This window comes from Cariama cristata, unplaced genomic scaffold, assembly GCF_000690535.1.
Source record: "Cariama cristata isolate BGI_N322 unplaced genomic scaffold, ASM69053v1 scaffold7660, whole genome shotgun sequence".
NCBI classification, from domain to species: Eukaryota; Metazoa; Chordata; class Aves; order Cariamiformes; family Cariamidae; genus Cariama; species Cariama cristata.
In genome coordinates, this window is record NW_009593996.1 from 98 (window position 1) to 19,916 (window position 19,819).

The following is a 19,819-nucleotide window of genomic DNA, read 5'->3' on the forward strand; positions in this document are numbered from 1 at the left end:
GATGCAGGCGCAAAACAATACAGAGATCAGAAACTGATTAAGCAAAACTTAACAGTACGGTTTCACTAGTTTCCCCCCAACAGCAAGCTTTTGGCTGCAGATGGATCAAAGGCAGAGCACAGGGGGTATCTGCGTGCCCAAACAGGAGATGCTGCAGCTCTGCGCCGGACTGAAGGGGAAAAAAAAAGAGGCTGCAGGTGATGCAATTTTTTTCCATCATAGTAAATAACACAGGATGCAGTAACCTTTCAGCTATAGTTTTTCTTCACCCTTAACACAGCGTTTATCTAAAAAGCATTAACAGAGTAGTAGAGATGTTTGTCTCCATAGATGAAATCCAACCAACTCTTTGGAAGGCTGAAGTTTTAAGTAACAGTGAATTTATCTCGGGTACCATTTCAAAAGCAGAAAGGCTGAACTGCGAGGAGGATGATGAGAAAGACTAAGTTTCACACCTCTAAAACAGCATGTTCATAAGATGGAAATTTTTTTTTTAGTATTCAAATATGCCGTAGGCAGAAAGCCGTACTCCCCGGTCTTGGGTTTTTGATCATCCTGCTGGTCTTGCGCTGTGATGGAAAGTCATTCTTGCACGTTTGGCACACAGCAGAAAAATTACCAGTTGAAATACAAATGTTTTCAAAGTATCCCTAATACAAGTCAGTAAACCAAAAGAGAGTGAGTATTCCAAGATGCAAGCCAAGCTTCCACTTTCACACGGTTCAATACAAGTATTGCAAGCATTTAAATAACTTCTAGTACAAATGTATTACTAACCATCTAGAAAAAAAATAAAAGCTCTGGGAACACATTCTGATGGTCAAAGTTCTCTACCACCATTTTAGCAATAAGTATAAACAATGGCTTTGCCTTCCTAGCTACATTGTCCTAGTTCAAGTATAATGAAGCACTCATTTTAATAACAAAACACCCCGCGTTTCTTCAGCTTACGATCTGAAGTGAACAAGGATATTTTAAGATTAATAGAGCTACTCTCCCTCAAGCTTTTGTTTCAAAAGTCATCGTTACACCATAGATTAAACTGTAGCACAGAAGGGACATTTTCCCATATGTGATCAATTCATGCCATTTGGGTCAGTAAGCTGGCAAGCACAAAGATAACAATATTCCACTGGCAGGAATAAAAAAAAAAAATCCTACTGTGCACACTTCCCACCCACAGCCCACATTCCAGTTTGGCATTCATTACAGTAAAAAACCAAACAATTGTTTTTGTCATCTTAAAATCGTATTTTACGATGACAAATTTCCCAACTGCAAGTCACTTTTCTTTCATGTGCAAGGTACAGAGAAAGACGTTATTCACGCATTTTTATGTTCAGATACCCAAGAAGAATGTATGGTAGGAAATCAAAGTTTTTCTGCTTTTAATCTGCTTTATAAGAAAAGATTGCCCCTCTCCAGCATTACTGGTTTTCCACATGCATAGTCTGAAGCAACTGAAGCGCCAGATAATGGAAAAGTTAGCTTCAAGTGTGAGAAATTTACCGTAACATTCTGATATTGCAAATACTGAAGCATTTGATATTCAAACACTTGTGGTATTTCCTCCATAAATTAATACAGATGTAACATGTCATTAAAATAGCTGAAATCCTATATAAAACAATGGGTTTTATGGTTTAAATGAATCAGGCTAAAGCTAGCATAAAAATTAACTGCAATGCAGTTCTAAGTAGTACGTGATGCATGGCTTTATTTTCCCTTTTGTCTACAAGAGACATGCACACTTAAGATTTTGATTCTCTACTGTTAGAACAAGCACTTTAAAGATATGCACGATTTAAAAAAAATAGGCAAGACAAGTAGTAGAAAATGCATTTTATTTATACGGAAAAGGCTACATTTAAATTTGTAAAAGGTCTGTGATAGTGTTATGTTGCCCACATGTCAAAAATCAGTTGTGAATAGCAACAAAACAGTTACATATCTTTCTACATAGCAGTGCAATTAGTTCACATTGCAATAAAATTAAGTCAAGTATGCAACAGAATCAAAAACAAGTGTTTCTCTATAATTAGCATACAAAATAATTACAGTGCAAAGATAATTTTAAGTTTTCAGAAATCTGCAGTCTTTAGAATATCCTAACGGGTGGGACACTCCAATTATTTTAATTACTAGCAGTTGTATCTTGTCAATACTGTGCACAAGCAAGTCTAAAATGAAATGACTTACATGGCAAATAAAATATTTAGTCTATACAGTAAAAAAATACAAATTATAGAAGTGAACTAGCAAAATGAAACTTGAACACACTTATAAACAGACAATGTACTTTAAGGACACACATACAGTATTCATCACATAAAACCAGCTACTTTTTCCAGCAAAAATAATTTGGTTGCTTTACAACTGCATTATGGATCTCATAGTCTTGAAGATGCAGATGTCCAACTCTTAAAAACCATAATAAATGTCTTCTGCAAAGCATACAAAGAGGATAAATATTCTTATCACAGTCATAAGGTTATTTTTGGAAGTTTGCTCTCCCTTGCTCCAGAAACACACTTAACATGGGTGAAAAAAATTTGAGGGGCATCACAATACATTGAAACAGTAAACTGTGCTCCATTTCCTTCTAATTTTGAAAAAAACTAGAATTTACAGTACTCTGTGGTATATGAAAAAGTCTTCACAAGTTTACATTGCATATTTCTGAGTCCATTCTCTCGCATGTCTGTTGTATCTGTACGTGCAGAAAGAAGGCATTACAGTGAAGAGCAGTTAGTGATACGTTTCCAGCGGCCACATATTTACTTTATACAGATGTCAGTGAACTTTTCACCTCTTATCATTCATTCAAATAACATTAAAATAGTCTAAAAGCCAAGAAACATATACCCACTGTACGTTCAAGTTTCTAGGGTTACCTATCAAAGCTATTTAGACTCAAAACCAATCTCACAGGTTTGTATTAAAAAGCGTATCATCGTGCATACTTAATTTGCATTTCATAACTGGTTCCTTTATTTGTACCTTAACAGGAATTTGTTGTCGATTATTCCTAAATGTGTATGCTATTAACAGTCTGACAAAGATCACACCTTTTAAGTGCATAAAATTCAGTATAACTAACTGGTTTTTGAAAGGGTGGGGATAGAAGGCACAGTGATTTTTTTTTTTTTTTAAATTCTCCATTCTGCACTGCCATCTGCATTTCAGAACTTGAAAGGAAAGTCTTCTGAAAAGCATTTTTGACTAGAAATTTAAGTCTTGGGTCTTTTCCTTCTGGTATGAAGCCAATTAGTACTCCCAAAGGTAAATGTCCTTAGATAGTCAATAACTTCCCCTCTGGTCCTTACATTTCTTACATTCCACTCTTCAGACTAGATTCAGTTTCTTCTGGGTCCTCCAGAAAAAACTCTGACAAGTTTTTAAATCTGTTTCTTAAGGTCAGTGTAGCAACTCATGTACTAATTGGTTTACCTTCTTAAGAAAATGCTACCATACAAGTCTGGATTTTTACTTATGCTAAAATATCCACAGATAAATGCTCAGAGGTAACCAGTCATATCTTTCATTTTCCAAACCCCAGATGATATTAAAAAAAACCCTTAACAGGTGATCGGCATAAGAAGATAAAGCTATAGTCAAGACATTCTCTCAGTTTCTCTAGCAATGATTAAAATTTGAGTTTTGGAGACAGAGAAATATCCCTTGTTCACTTCCTTCACAAACAGGAAGCACAATAGCTGAAATCACCATTAAGTGGGTGGATAAAAGCTGAGACACAAATGGGGAGAAGCTGAGACACAACATCCTCGTCTTGAACCCTCTCTGCTTTGCAGTACAAACTACAGGATTCAAGCACTTCAGAAGTGGGTTAGGTAATTTGATTTTACCAGACACAAGCTGTCACAAAAAGGCCATTTTAATAACTCTTATTCTAGGGAGAGAAACATTAGACCATAGGCTTCCACGTAACTTCTACATCACTCCTCCCCTATCCAGTCCTCAAGGTAAAAGCAATACTCAAATCCTCATGGACCTGTGATATGTGATGAACCACAGGCCATTAGCATGCATTTCAAAAAGTCCACAATGGCTCAGTACTAAAAAACATAGGTACCAAACAACTTCTCAGTCAGTTAACCAGAAAGTCAAAAAAATTCTGCTATCCCAAACATTCCACAAAATCTGAAGAGTCTAACAATTAAAATAGTTAATAGCAGGGTAAGTACCTCAGATAAAAAGCCTGCCCCAAACTAAATCCACAACCTTTTCTGCAGCTTGAAGAAGTCAGATAAACAGTGGTGGTTAGGCTGTCTATGAATGTGCTACATGGCTATGTCTATTTAATTTATTGCCAAGGCCACCAGAAAATCTGTGGTAGATTCATTTGTGGGAAGGGTATTCCATTCTTGGCAAAGTAGGACTGGATGTATTTGGAAAACCTTAGAAACTCCTACTCCTTGTTACTATCCTAAATTGATCTTGTCTTTCAGTCTTTCTTAATCCCATACACGCCTAGAAAACCCACTGGTGCTAAAACCCTGTTACAGAAGACAGCTCAGGCCATGGTGGTAGACTGTAGACTACATCCTCGATTGTGCTCAACATACCTATAGCAGCAGAGTTCCACAACATCTCCCAGTGGTAAGCAAAATGGTCTTTCTTTCCCAGATCCCTGATTTTGTAATCTTTCCCATGAATGAAGTTTTAAAAGTTTGTAAGCCCAGGAGAAGCAGGTAGCTGATACATCAGCAGAAAGCATCAAAGATGGAAAAATCTCACACAGGTAGTATTTCCTCCACGGGACCCTTTGAAAATCATGCAGTCTAATCTGTGGGATAAAGGGCCCAAGTTTCCTGTCACCCACCACCTCAACAAACTCTTAAGAAATCAATGCATGATTCTGCTTCGATAGCCACAGATGCCACTATTCAAAGTTTGAGCACTCAAAGGAATCACTCTAGAGGTAGTGCTTTGGAAAGAGAAACCACTATGCCAAAGCACCGGGCTTGCTAGCGACCTCTAAATCCTGTCATCTGATACTGTGAGGGTTCAGCCATATATGTAGTTCTAAGACATCATTTCAAAACCCTCCTTAGGATCGATGTACAACAAGAAGTCACCAAGACTTAAAACTGAACTTTGGGAAATCCAGCTGGTTCCGCACTATAAATCAGAGACCCCAGAAGAGATGTTCCAGTCAGTAGATTACTTTTAGAGTTAAAACTTCACAAATCAAAATCAGGTTTGGTCCAGAAGCATGTAATACTTCAGTTATGTGCTGTCCATGTTACATTCCCAATATCAGAAACTTCCTGCAAGTTCTACAGCTGTTCCAGAAAGTACAAAATGTTCTTTTTCTCTGTAAGATGCTCCAAATTGCAATGTGACACTGGTTCTCAGCACTTAAAAGAGCTGAATGTTAGTCTATCCTGCACGTATAAAATGGTATCAAAAACATGTGTTTCTTGTTCATACCTAACATCTTACTAAAGGGACAGGTTTTATAACCAGAAGATCACAGTAGCACCAAATAGCTTATATTTGGGAAATGATTTTTCATGCAATGAATATAAAGGCAATACACAAAAGTGTGAAGGTTTTATGCAACTAAGTACAAAAATTAGTTAGTACTGAACAGTTGCGTATGTCTACAGTTTTCTGCTTGCCATTCCACTGATCGGTATTTTCAAGATTTAAAAATCTAATCCTGTAGAAATCTATGAAAAAGAGTATCTTTAAAAGTTCATATAGAAGGTGCATAGCAGATAACCATCTCTAAGTACCACACATGCAATTATGTATATGTTATACTCACTTTTCCTTGTCTGACTTGTAGATCTGTGCAATATCCGGTACTAAAGGATCATCTGGATTAGGATCACAAAGTAAGGAGCATATGGACAATAAAACTAAATAAAAGAGACACTAGATTAAACAAGTTAGTTTGCTTTATTTCTATAATCCTTTAATATATTCCAGTACAGTGAAGGAGGGTGGTGGAAGGGAGATTGGAAAAAGAATGCATATTAGTATTAAGCTTTCACATCGCAGTTCTGCTCAGAAATGTTTACACAGTATAATTTTTCTAGGTCCTAAGTAAAACACCTGATACTAGCCTAGACAACTTGCAACCCGTGGTCCTGTACCTTTTGTGATGACGTCTCTCTCATGTTTTAACCTATGGAAGTTAAACAAACTACAGACTACATAGTTACATATACATATTTGATCAAACTAAGCCCATCCATCTACAATTATTTAAGGTAATTAATATTGTTAATATTACACTGCCATGCAACACTATTTGTGCATATCCTTCTCCACTTCTGTGCTGACAGTTATTCTCTCCTTCATATGAACATTTCACTTAATTTGATGTGTGACTTCCATTTTGGGAAAATACTAAAGTGTTATACGCAGGTATTCACTTTAATTTCATATTAATTTCCTGGTACTGAACCAAGGATGTTTGATTTTTCTAACATTTTCAGTCCATACTTTTCAGGAAATTTCTATTTTTATACTCAGAACAAATATGAATATAAGAGTACACAGTTAAACAATTCTAAAGGTGTTGTGAAAGGGAATTTGATGCTACTATAAGGCTCTGCTGTATAGTAAGATTTTTTTTTTTCCTTGCTTTGTCCCGTTACCAAAGAGCCCAGACTAACACCTACTTTCAGCTGTAGCAAGTCTGACCACTTCTTACTGACCTATTTCATTAATTGCCAAATACACCAGTAATATTAGAAAATTGGGTTAGAATACTTGGTCACACCAATGAGAGGTGCTATCAGAATGCTGTAATCCTTTGATTCAGGAAAACAAGAACTATAAAGGAGAAACTTCCATGAGCCACTGAGTTTATTTCCAGTTTATGAAATATGTAATGTGCAAGCACGTTAAAAGCATGTCAAATTAAAACACGTAAGAGCAGCAGCCTGCTCTGCTTTAAAACTGAAGGAACGCTCAACAAGACACAAGTGCTGGCGATCTAAAAACTTAGAGAGCTTTCAGCTGTAAATGCCTACTGTTAAACATATGTGCCAACTTTCATTTGCTAAATACCTTTTCAATAACTAGAAACAAGACAATTTTTGCTCAGCAATAAAACAACCAATTTCTGTGGAAAGTTGTTACCAACTACACAAGAGTAACTCATGTCTTCAGCAATTACTTCAAGAAACTGTATTAAACTTAGATTTTATTTAGCTTGTGAGACTACTGCACAGGGTCGTTGCGCATGAGCAGAAGTTGCTTTTCCAACAAGGTATAGCAATTGCACTTGCATAGAGCAACTTCCATTGGATAAAGACTAACATTTTTTTTCCTTTCTTGTACACCAAATGCAATGACACTGTTCTAAAAAAAGACCCGTGGTTTAGAGAGCTCTGAAGCACATAAGCAAGATGCGATACTGTTTAACCTTTGGAGTCACATGAGACCTTTCTGTAATATGACTAAGAGTGTGCCTAAGCATTTTGAAGCTGGGTGAGAAAAAACAATGATAGCACCCCACATTTTAAGCAGCTTTTGAAGTGCCAAAAAATGCCTACCACAAAAGAACTGCTTAACTGTAACCTCAACGTTCCAAAAACCTACAGCGTTCAACTTGAGAAAATTTAACTACGGGACTAGAAAATGTTAATAAATCTTTTAGTGGTGACTTTGAAAGCAGCTACATTTCAAAATATTCATCTGTGGAGGAATGCAAACCAGAACAATTTATCTCATTTTTTAAAATAAAGTGTAATTAAGACCTTAGCCCACACAAGGATGGTCAGGCAACCCAAAGAGCCATCAGTAAGCAATCAGGTAAGCCCACACATGTCAGTATCAGGGTTTTCCATTTACATCCAAATTCATTTGGTTTTGAAGCTGTGCTCACCAGTTTCTCCTCAGTTCTGCATGCACAGTCAGCTATAATACAGAAGTTGCATTTCAGGCTAATTGGACATTTATTATCTTACTCAACTTGGTTTAGAACATTTCTTTGCCATGCATATAATATTATGTAATACGACACTCCAAATAAACTGTGCAAGACCTTGGATTATAACAAGAATTCCAATGGAATTTGCCACTTCTCTAACGCGCAGGATAAATGAGTTCCCACTGCCACCCTTAGACCGTGCAGTAGTAATATGCAAAAAAGCGCCATGGCAGCATATGCAATTTCATAAATACAGTAGCAAATCTGTGAGTTTACCTTTCGATACAGTCAGAGCTGGTGACCATTGCGACCTCAGGATATCAAGACAAATACTCCCATTACTGTTTATGTTTGGGTGGTATATTTTTGTTGTAAAAGCAATCTGGAATAAAAAAAATAAATAAAAATCAAGTAACACCAAATTATGTTTATTACATTTTGAATCCTTAACATTGTCCCCTCAGTTCCAGTCATACTAGATCTGCCAACACAATTTATTGTACAGTCTTATCTGTTCATCCACCATGAACACATATCCTGTTGCTGGCCTTTCTGGTTTTAACTTCCAAAATTAAGCCTCAAAGAACTAAGACACAGAAACAAAGCTTTGACCAAAAAAAATGCCTAAGTTTTGAGAGAAGGAACTTACCTTTGGTGGTTTGAAAGGATAGTCTGTTGGAAAGTGTACTGTGAGAAAAAATACTCCCCCTTGATATGCACTATCAGGCTGAGGAAAAGAACAAAACAAACAAAAAACATTAATATATTTCAGTTATTTTGGAACCTCCTTTCTGAACGTAGAGAACCTCCCAAAGCTGTGAGCATCTTAGAAAATCCATTTTTTCCCCAGTACACAGCCCATGCTGTGGGCCACTGGGCTGTGTACTGGGAAGGCACAGAGGGAACTGAACGCTGCCACTGGCCTGCAGAGCTACAGTAGAGCCAACCACGGCTACTACTGCAGTAGCCCAGCACGGCTACCGAGAGCTGCCCTTCTCGGGAAGAGAAAGGGAGGGAGCTGTGTTTGACTGGAGGAGCTACAAAACTGCTGATCCATCAGCTCTACCGCAGCAAGGCGAATACAAAACCCAGAGCAAGTCTTCCAAATCCTTTCTCCGTGCAACACCACAGCTGCTCTGATCTTCCTCCATCCTTAAGCTACAAATATACTTACCTTAAGAAGTGGTTTCTCTTTGCAGGTGCAAAGAGTAGGATTTTCCAACATAATTCAGTTGATCATGATGACATCAGGGAGTTTTAAAACACACAACATCTTTGTGACCTGTACAAATCTGTGAACATGCATTTTGTTAGAGAACATGTGCACAGGTTTACGTCCAGGTTGCACACAGTTAATAGATAGAAATACCTTTGTTGCAGTCATCTGTTGAGGTAATCTTTCACTTTTATTAACTAGAAAAGTGAGGGGGAAGGTCTCAATGCTAAATGATAGAGAGCGGTGCTGCCAGTTCTGATTAAGGGAAGGAGAAGAAAACCTTTCTCATTACTTGGTAAGTTTAAAACAGCAACATAAGAACTCAATCTCAGCAAAGCTGCAGAATATCAAGTGGGGGGGGTTTCTTACGAAAGCAAAGGCAGATTGTTTTTTACATCACATCTTTATCTTGGAAATGAGCAAAAATTATCGTTTCAGAGATTAATGTAAGAAGTAAAGTCACAAATGGTCCACTAAGACACGTCGTCTTACACACTCAAAATGCAGACAGTGTTGCAATGTCAGGCAGGTTATATATAGTATTGCTAAGAAGTCAGCGTTAGGTAACATCAGAAGAGATTGCTGCTGTACTTCCAATTACGTTTGAAAGGACCACTTGCATGCATACTAAATGGATTTGTCAAAGTTAAAATAAGCTGAAGATGAGACAAGTTCAGTGTCAGAGAAGGCAAAGAGAAGTCACACCGTGTTTTATGAGTAAGGTATATAAAACAAAATTATGAGGCCCATAGACAGAAGAAGAGGTTACCCTACTTCCACACACAGGAAGTGAATTCTGAAGGTAAGCGTTAGTCCTACGCTCCCCTCGGGCCATCAGGAAACATACAGGATGTGCATCCCTATTTCCTTATGGTAAAGATAAAGGATTAATACCCTGATGGTGTTCTTTTCTTGTATCTCAGCAGATATGGATGAGAAAGGTTGGCAAGAGATGCTCATTCTTATCCTTAACTAGAGAAATCTGAGGAACGTGAAGCAAAGAAAGGAGTATTTTCCACCACAGAATATGCAAGGTGAATTGCAAGCTGGAAGAAAAAAATTGAATTTATGTGCTAGTATTTCCCTTACTCAGGTCAGAGTCATTCAGGACAGAGACATTAATGGTGGCAATCAGCACATAAGCTTTTAACTCTTAACTTCTTTGCTGTTTTGCCATTCCCCTTTAAGCAGTGCAGAAGGGCACGGGTCAGAACGACTTTATATGTGAAGGAACACAGCTGTTAAAGAAAAATGGCAAAAGCATGAGTATCCTATAGAAAAACTTGCCACAATCACTTCAGCTGCTGCTGGGCCACCGGCAAGGTGGACAACAGACTCCAACATACCCCACTGACAAATTAGTAACTGATCTTTCACTGCTTCAGAGCAGCTGTGCTGAAAATGTAGTAGTCCCAAAGGAAACACAATTCCACTTTTCTCCACCAAGTGATGCTGCATCTTAATGGATTAAATATTGTCTCAAAATTTCAACCCTCACAGTGATTCAGCTCACCATCTGAACCGGAGACGACTCTTTCCAGATTAGTAAGTCCAAAAGGAAAACACTAGGAATACAAACTCCTTATCATGATATTAATAAACACCCCTTCCCTCAGGTCATGTTGTTCTTGATTCTTTTTGCTAAAACCCTTTAGTTTTCCTTTAAAGTTTTCCTTTAATGCTTTCTGTTCTTAAGCTTTATTGTCCTTTGTCATGTCATTTCCTTGACTAGAGTCATTAATGGGGTCTTTAGAGAGCTCCCTCAACCCAAGGAAAGCAAAGCAGGCCTTCCTCACACAGACACTAAAAGTACCCACAATTGCTGGTCTACAGTTTGCAAAAGCCATCTGGTTTTGCCAGAGCCACATCACAGCCACCAAATAAGCTCTATCTAAAAACCCCAAAGTCACCCTTGTGCAACTCCACTCTTGTTTACAGTTACCAACTTTAACACTGGATTACACCCACTCTTCCTCCTTTCAGATGGATGAATCTTCCAGAATTGAAATTATCATCTTTGAAAAGCAAGCTTTTCACTTTGCAGCCCACATCACCAATTCAAACATTGCAGTTGACTGATTAAATGCCCCTAACGTCATGAAGAGGACGGATTTCTGAACAGTTACAGAAAGAAACTAGTACCACACCACTAAGAACAACAATACCACCCTAAATCTTTATTCTATGCACAGCACAGCTGAATTTGACTGCCACGCTACAGAAACCCAAATGAATCCTTCCATAATAAAATGGGAAACAAGGTCTACTTTCTAAGGGGCATGAATTATATACTTACAGGTCCCATAATTGTTGCTTGCCAATGAAACACTGAAAGTCAAAAAGATAAAACAATGAGAGATTTTTCCGAGCTTTTCTATAACCGAAAAAAGGTCTACTGTGCTAAGGTACTATAAAGAGCTTACAGTCATCTCCCACAGGTCCAGCAGAACAGTGGGCCGGTGGGTCTCGCTGCAGATCACTTAGTTCCTGTAAGAAACACACAAATATTTGAAAGACATCTACACGAAAATACACACCATTCAGCAGCACCACTTCAAAAGTGAGAACACAAACAGATTTTATTAAATAGACCAGTGGTATTTTGAAAGAAATCAACACTTGAAGTGCCCATTGATACTGAAAGGGGTTTTTGCCAGATAAGTCTGCAGCTAAAGACAACATTGTACTATAAATTCATATCTGAAAGTATTTAAGAGTTATAGCCAAGTTCATAATAAGCTGGATATACTGAAGCAGACAGAAAATGAAATGAAGAAAATGAAGGGTTTCCCGATTTGTCTGTAAACTCACTGCCTGATTTAGAAATTTATGTGCTAATCTGACTGTTCCTTTAGCTTTTGATTTTACAAAAGCTTCTTGTATTGGCCTAATCTACGCACGCTAGCTCGGTGAAACTAGCTCATAAATGCTTGCAGTCTGCCTAGAGATGATACATGAACATAACATAAAGGCTCCTAAGTAAACTAGAAAATGAACGAAAAAATTATTTAACATACCTTGATTTAATTCCCTGCATGCTTTTTACAAAATGACTACTAAAAAACTTCCCAAGAAAGCTGAAATTTAAAAGCAGCATTCAAAGAAGCTTTCGCAGGTCAACTGACTTAAGTCCCCAAAAATTTAAAATTATTATTTAATTACACAAAACTACCCTAGCTGTTCATCTGATTTATCATCACTATATCAAATGCAAAACAAGCCAGGCATTAATGCTGATTCCTTTTCCTTGTTTAATTCAATGTACTACTGTTGATGTCTGAAATTTTGCTGTACGAATAGCAAACACCTTTTTGCAATTCTAAGCTGATAGAAACCGTGCTGCAGTAAGTTTAACTATTGTGTATAAATAGTTCCATTGAAATAAGGTAAAAGATGTGTGCTGAACCACTGTTCGTAAGTCACGAATAATTATTCAAAACATACACATTTAAGTCAACAATAGACATAAGTAGGTCTGCAAATATCTCCTTGAGTTTAGCTTAATGAATAACAGTGGAAACATTTCTACTCAAAGATCATTAGTCAAGACAACTGCTTCCAAAGTCAAGGTTCAAATTGGAACTAAGTTTAACTCCAGTGTAGTATTTGTGTACATATTGTGATCAGACCTTACGTACAATTTGAAGGGTTAAAACTCTGCACTTCTCAACTGCTGCGATATATTTACCCATTTATGACATCCAGTAAACATTTCAACTCGCACACTTCTCTCTTCCAGGGACCCAATTTACCCAAGACCTGGCACCTAAATTCAGGCACACTTTTACAGGTCCACTTTTGGCCCTGAATTCCAAGAAAGGCACTGCGACATATCTTCAGTCAGTTAATCGAGTAGCAATGTTACTTCTTGCTCAGAAGTCACTCCTCACAGTCCTTGTGATTTAAAAACAAAAGAGAGAGTTCCTTCATATACCGAAATAGCTCAGGTAGCCAGCTAGTGTTACGTGTCTGCGCTTAACTTTATTCTGTTGGTGAAACTGTATGTTGGTCCAGAAACAACACTCTGGGCTAGACTTTGACTAATAAAGGCAATAGCAAAACCTTTTAAAAGTGTAGTTCCCTTTTTAATCGGAGGATTCAAATGTCACTAAGGGAGCGATACAGAGAACCAGCTATCTATGCAAACCCGAGTCATTGCCAGCGCGCCAAGGGAGTCAACAACTCTCAAGTTTCCAGGAGTCACGAGAGCGCTCACAAACATCACCAGCCACGGAGCTGTTACAGCCGCGGTCTACTCTAATTCACAACTCAAGGTCTTACCCAACAAGAGAAAACTAAGTCTTGTATCCACACTAAAAAAAAAAAAGCCAGCTGCAGAAGTCTGTTAGCCAAACCAGAGAACTCAAAGCCTAAAAATCACACGCTTTATAGCAGTCATGGCTGACTACTACATTAAAGGCAATGACGGGAAAAATATGTAGCTTAAACTCTTCAGAAGGTCTCTAAGTATATGCAAACATTCCCTTCTGCATACGCAAACTGCTAGGCAAGCACTTAATTTTGGAGTTGCAAGTCTATCACAGCACTCTCATTTGCTAGACGCTTTCCTCAAGATCTTTACATACCCGCAAACCACATAAATTGGTTTTCTTTCCTATGTACACCTGTACTTCAGAATTGGCAGGAACTGGGGAAGGCTCCTCAGATAAACAATTTCAATTTGTTCAGGCTAAAGGCACTGAAATTTGTCCATGACAAAAACACCCATGTTTTTAATCATACCTTGATGAGACCCAGAACTATCCTGTTATTAATATTTCCCTGGTAACGATGAAGAAAAGGCTCTCTTCAACCAACTTCACTAAATGAGAGCAATGTTCACGGACACATTCAGAGAGTTTCTGCAGCTAGAAAACAAACTCAGACCCAACTTCAAAATCATAATAGAGCAAATTCAAGCCATATTTTCCAATCACAAAAAATAACTTACTTAAGCTAACGCGGTTTAAAAATACAAACGGTAATATGATCAAACTTTGTAAATCAAGATTGACAGTCTTAACAGTTTAAGCCTTTACATGCAGAAGCTCCAAAAAAACAACAAAAAAGAAGAACTATTCAGCTTTATATTGTTAATTATACTGTTTAAGCTTCATATTCAAAGCAAAACTATCCGGAGAGCTGTAAGATTTAGGCTTCGAGCTTTCCTACACTTTTTGAAATGGTGCAAGGAGATAGTCCAAATGTCCCCGAGTCCCGAACTGAACACTGCAGAACAGTTGCGATGGTTCCCCAAAGCAGACGTAGAAAACCTGCTTCATCACTTTACACATTCACAAAAGAGTGAGAAGTTAAATACAAGAATTTTCTATACAAAGCAGCAAAGATGCTCTTCACAAGAACCCGAAAACCTTGCTTTGTCAAGGGACAAGGCTAAAGAGCTACGAAGCACCATGTGCTGAAACCTTATCAAGAAGCGCGAGAGAACTGCAGGTAAGGCATTACATGGTCAACACTAAAGGTTTCCCTGTAATTTTAAGTTAATTGGTTCCAGCAGCTTTGTCCATGTTTTATGGATTATCACCATGTAGCTGCATGATGCAGGTCTGGTTACTTCAACGCCTTGCCTATACCGGTATTTTTAGTCACTAGTGCAAGGCTTTGATGTACGTAGGCTAACAAACAGGATCGATAACTCAAAGCAGTGCAGATTCAGTTTCCAAAGAGAAAGTCAACACTACAAATTACAGTGTACACCAGTGCAACATCTTTTAGGAGAATACACAAAACTAAAATTTTGTCTGCAAGAGGCACAAAGAGAAGTATCAGTTATTCCAGACACTGGTGAACGTCACAACATAAAAGCATCCATCAAGAGCTCCAACACATGCCACCCTGTCCCAGTACAGCCAGGATAAACTTGTACAGAGAAAACAGCTAAGCTGAGGACAGCGGTAGGAATAAATCTTCTAATCCTCTCAAATGTAGAAAATATTAGAAAGTAGAATAGAATACTGTTAATTCTATGCCTCTAACTGGTTGCAATGAATGGGCGCTACAACAAACGATTTCTCCTGTTTAACTACAGAACAGCAGCAGAGCACAAAGGCAAGCTGGATCCATAACCAGGTGTAGCTACTAAAGGAGTATTAGCATAACACTACCACTGCTATCCAACAATTACTGGAGAAAGCCTCCAAATAATCACCTTTGATTGCACCACACACACTGTGGAATAGCTCTGTAGGCAACATGAGGCAAAATTTTTAAAATCAAGTTTAACAGATGTAAAACACACACTATGGTAAGCTATAAATGCTGGAAATATTTCTGAATGTGTAGGCTAGTACTCATTGTCAAAGTATAACACAGGCTATATTAAATAAAAGTATAAAGTTGGTGAAAACTGGAAGGCCAGTTTAACACTTACATGCTTCATTAGCAGTCAAGCTTTTCTCCTAAAAAGCTAATGGAACAAGATTGTAAAGGATACTTTGATAACAAGGAAATACAGACTCTCAGCATAGTACTCATGGCCACTCAATGGCTGTAAGCATGAGTAGTAACCAAAAAAAGCCCTAAAAATGTCTCCTTTTTTAAATAAAAGAAAAAAAAAGTCAGAAAAAAAAGACTGCAGACTATCAGAAGACCAAAATAAACTGCAGGCAGCATCACTAAAAGCTATTTTAATTCTTTAAGTGACACAAAACCACAATGATGTGGAAAAGGGCTGTGGTTATTTAAAATATAGGTTTTTATATTTGCCAGCTATGTTCTTCATTTCTTGCACAAAACGCACTGTAGACCACAGACTCACTTCCTACCAACTCCGCATACACTGCTGCTATTACATTAACGCTGCTTGGAAGCATCTGTCAAAAAACAACAGTGATTATACTTGAACTAGTTAAAGGATTCTCTGTTCTTCATAAATTTGGTAAATGTAAAGCAAATATTTATCAAAACACTTCTCAATATAAAGGTAAATCTTAGTAATAAAGTATATATTCTATTTTTATACATTGTTTTAATGTAAAAAAAAAAATGCTGCTGTGATACCACAGCTGTTGTTTTGAAAGCAAATTAAAACATTTTCTATTACAGATCCAAAAAAAGTTTCCTCAGTATGTTTACTACCATCTAAAGACAGCATGTGACTCAACAGTTTAAAGTTAAAACCTAACCCACAAATATTGATAAAATTGTATTTACTTAAGTCAATTTACAGTCACAAAAGTTATTTTCAACATAAATATTCAAGTCCACACGTCCTGTTAGTCTACACATATACAAAACATACTGAAACAAAGACATCTAGTTCGTTGACGTATCTAAATGTTTGAATGCTTCTATTCTTAACCGAGTTGTAGAAGAAAAACAATCAAGCACTATGCACCAACAAGATAAAAAACAACAGCTATTTTTAAACCAGTCTTCAAATGTGTCTCCTCTAGCTGGCTTCAAAATCTCTGCTAAAAATCACTTCTAAGTCCAATATTTTTTATGCCTGTAACAAAAGTAAATACTGGGTTTGTACGTATTTCAAAATGGCCTGAGCCATTAACAAGCACAACATCAATCCCCCCATTAACACTAGAGGAGCACCCAGAAGTACAGGATTGATGCTGAAAACAATCTCCGCAACTGTAAGACTGGACTGACAGGCTGGCAAGCTCACAATTAGGTATGTAAACAAAGAATTCACAATGGGAACCTCAGAAAAAATGGTTCTGCATAGGACAGATGGGCACAACTGACCTACACACTAACTTGCATAACCTGACAGCCTGAATTATCTTCTACCTTGCACAAAAGCCATGGTGTCTCAATTTCCAGAGGCCGTAACAATAAGGGCTGCTTCTCACAATATCTCTTCCCAACTAAAACCTAGACTATTTGTTTTGTTTTCATCATTTGCAACATCCGAAAATTACAATGCCCAAAACAACTCGTGTTATGCTTTTATTGGTGCGTCACAGACCACAGAGAAGCAACTCCTGCCCCAAGGAACATCTATTCTACATCACACACAGCGCGCAGCCTGAAGTTTTTGACAGTGTAGAAACACAGTGCCTCTCTTTCATGCAATAGCAAAGCGAAGCACTGACGAGGTAAAATAACCCAGGCTCCTCAGCTTAAGATAAATAAGAATCCCCCGTCCTTCTGAGATTCTCTGAGGAACTCGGAGATGAATCTGTCACAGGGGTGGCACTGACAGCTGTGCTTGCACCCCAGGGCTTCATATCCTCGCTGCTCTTCCACCCGCAGCGATAAGCTGAACATACTTTCACGTGCAGGGATCAGCTTTTTCATTGGTTACTCACTTGCTCTTTTTTTTAAGAAAGCTCCCAAGGGCAATACACCTTTCCATTACTAGTGTAGAGTCTTGAAGTCCCCATGCTGTCCTCCTTTGAGGAGACCCTCAAGGCTGATCAACAAAAGATGGGATGCAACGACACAGATCACAATGACAATACTACTTAGAAATTGGAATCCCAACTGCTATGACACAAAATATGCTTACTAACACTTCTACGTATTACAGCTTTGCTTCCTCTGTAGGTGCTAGCATCCTGAACACACAAATTACCAAAATTATTGTGAACAAACACTCAAGCTTGCCACCAAAATCCCTTAGCTGTGTTAAAGCACAATTCTGAACCACCCTAAAACCACCCAAGCTTAACTTCAGACAATATGTCTAGACTGACAAGCTCCCAAGTAATACCACTGTGTTTTCTGACAGCGCTTTGTTCTTCAGAGAGTTCCTCCAGGCACTTTGTGAAACTATGAAGTCCTTACAGCATTTCCTCTACTCCAGATCTTATCCCTTCCTACCCTTGATACACAACATAGCTATCAGCCTCTAAGGCCAGTCTGCAAGATCAGGAAGTTAGATGGGATAAACACACCATCATACAAATACATATCATCTAGCATTAAACTTCCAGTTCCATAATTTTCAGGAAAGTTCTACATATTACAGCGACATCAAGATAGTTTGTCTTTTTGAACTTCTTCCCTTCATTTTAATTTTCCATTTGAAACAATCCTACTTCCCTGCCGCTGTCCTCTTCTGCTGCTCCGGAGGCAGGCTGCTGGCCAAATCCCTCTAGTAGTATTTTTTTCTTCCCCTAGAAGGGCTGCAGATAGTGATGAGGGTAGTTAATGAAAGAAAGAAAACCAGCAATAGTAATTTCTGCAGCAAACTAAAAGCAAGAGGTAACTAGTTCTGAATCTAATCTCAACTCTTCTGGTAGGTCCTTCCCCACTATATCTTCGTATCTTGGATAGAAGTTATGGTTTAATCAGGAAATCTTATACTACCTTGAAGTCAGCATCCTGGTAAGCGTTTCTTCATTTTCAGAGAGTAGCAATGGAATCTAATACGGCTAACAGGATGAAAGCTACTCTTTCATAAATTGTCTACCCATCATTTCACATCTATCGAACACAAAGATTTTAAATGCCACACTAAAGAAAACTGTGGATTTCCAATATGTATGGAAGTCTCTAAAGCAGAAAGAAGAGTTACGCAGGGAATGAGATAACAGAAAAATACGGAGAACAATCCTAGTCTAGCAGGACCTCATTTGGAAGGCCACAAACTACCACTCCATCTCAAAAATACCAGAAGACTACCAGACTTTCCACTTTTTCTTTGTCTGTTCACCTTAGCAGAATGAAACTGGACACGAAAAGGAAAGAGAAGGTATTCAGAACAATCATTTTCTTATAAATACAAGGGTAAGGAGATGTTCAAGAAAAAGTGGGAAATTAAAAAGGCAACAAAAGGCAAAGCATTCCCATAATATGTAGAAGCATAACGGAGTTATTGCTAGAGAAAAAGCACTGTAGTTATTCATTAATATTTGATATAATGTTCAAATGTAACATTCACAACAAATGTGTGACCTCAAATAACAAAAGTCTCTCTTAATTGCACTACGTGTAAAGGCATAGTAAGATTGCGGCATGAGACATGACTACTGACTTCTGGTAGAAATCCATCCAAATAACTTTGCGTCTATTGAAGGGTACCCCAAATCATCTCACTGCGGGATTAACCGGTCATTACAGAATTCTATTTCTGTAACACCAATGTTTTCCAACGGCAAAAGGGAATCCAGAACAAGAAATTACAGCACAGTCACAGAACCAGGATAGCGCAAACACCAACTAAACATGGCACGTCAACAGCAACAAAATACCACGTATTCTATAACACAGCCAAGCCACTAACATTAACTCAACTTCTATGTTTACCATCCATAAGGCCTTTTTTGTCTGTACTGTACAACGACCAGTTAGGTCTTGCCAAACAAAGGGTATCTAGAAGTTCACTCCACAATTAAAACCTGGCCATTTACAAATATTATCCCAAAACTCTACAACTGGGATACAGTCAGAGGTCATATCAAGCACTGGGCTGACAGCACTCCTTAGTGTGGATAAAAACTTATGCACAGAGCTAACTCAGCTGCGCACAACAGGAGAGCAATATTTTGGCAACAGATACTTCACCGACACCCCTACCAACGATAACCGGTTACCACCGCGGGTCGCCCTTCACCCACTACTTCGCGGCCACACGGCCGGACCCTCGGGAAACCTCTCTGGGGTTTTACTAACGACAGTTTAGAACGCTGACTGGGGCGGGGGGCCTTCCAGAAGGCGAGCAGTCCCCACACCGTAAGGAGACCGACGAGAGCCACCCTTCCCCACCTCAC

The 19,819-nt window shown here is 38.2% G+C and overlaps 1 protein-coding gene across 2 annotated transcripts; it reads right to left on the bottom strand.

Moving 5' to 3' along the window:
- Positions 1–1,828: 1,828 nt before the first annotated feature.
- UBE2D1 (ubiquitin-conjugating enzyme E2D 1) lies at positions 1,829–12,820 on the bottom strand. Of its 2 annotated transcripts, none has more exons than XM_009696240.1 (7): positions 12,767–12,820; positions 11,552–11,615; positions 11,425–11,456; positions 8,562–8,639; positions 8,189–8,294; positions 5,795–5,888; positions 1,829–2,710 (listed from the first exon to the last, which is right to left on the bottom strand). In XM_009696240.1, exons 1-7 carry the CDS (start codon positions 12,818–12,820, stop codon positions 2,665–2,667), a joined length of 474 nt encoding a protein of 157 aa, XP_009694542.1. In that variant the 3' UTR covers positions 1,829–2,664. The 2 variants fall into 2 exon arrangements, with proteins under 2 accessions (XP_009694542.1, XP_009694550.1); XM_009696248.1 differs by lacking the exon at positions 12,767–12,820 and adding an exon at positions 9,087–9,204 and having other exon boundaries at positions 11,552–11,620.
- Between the last annotated feature and the right edge of the window lie 6,999 nt (positions 12,821–19,819).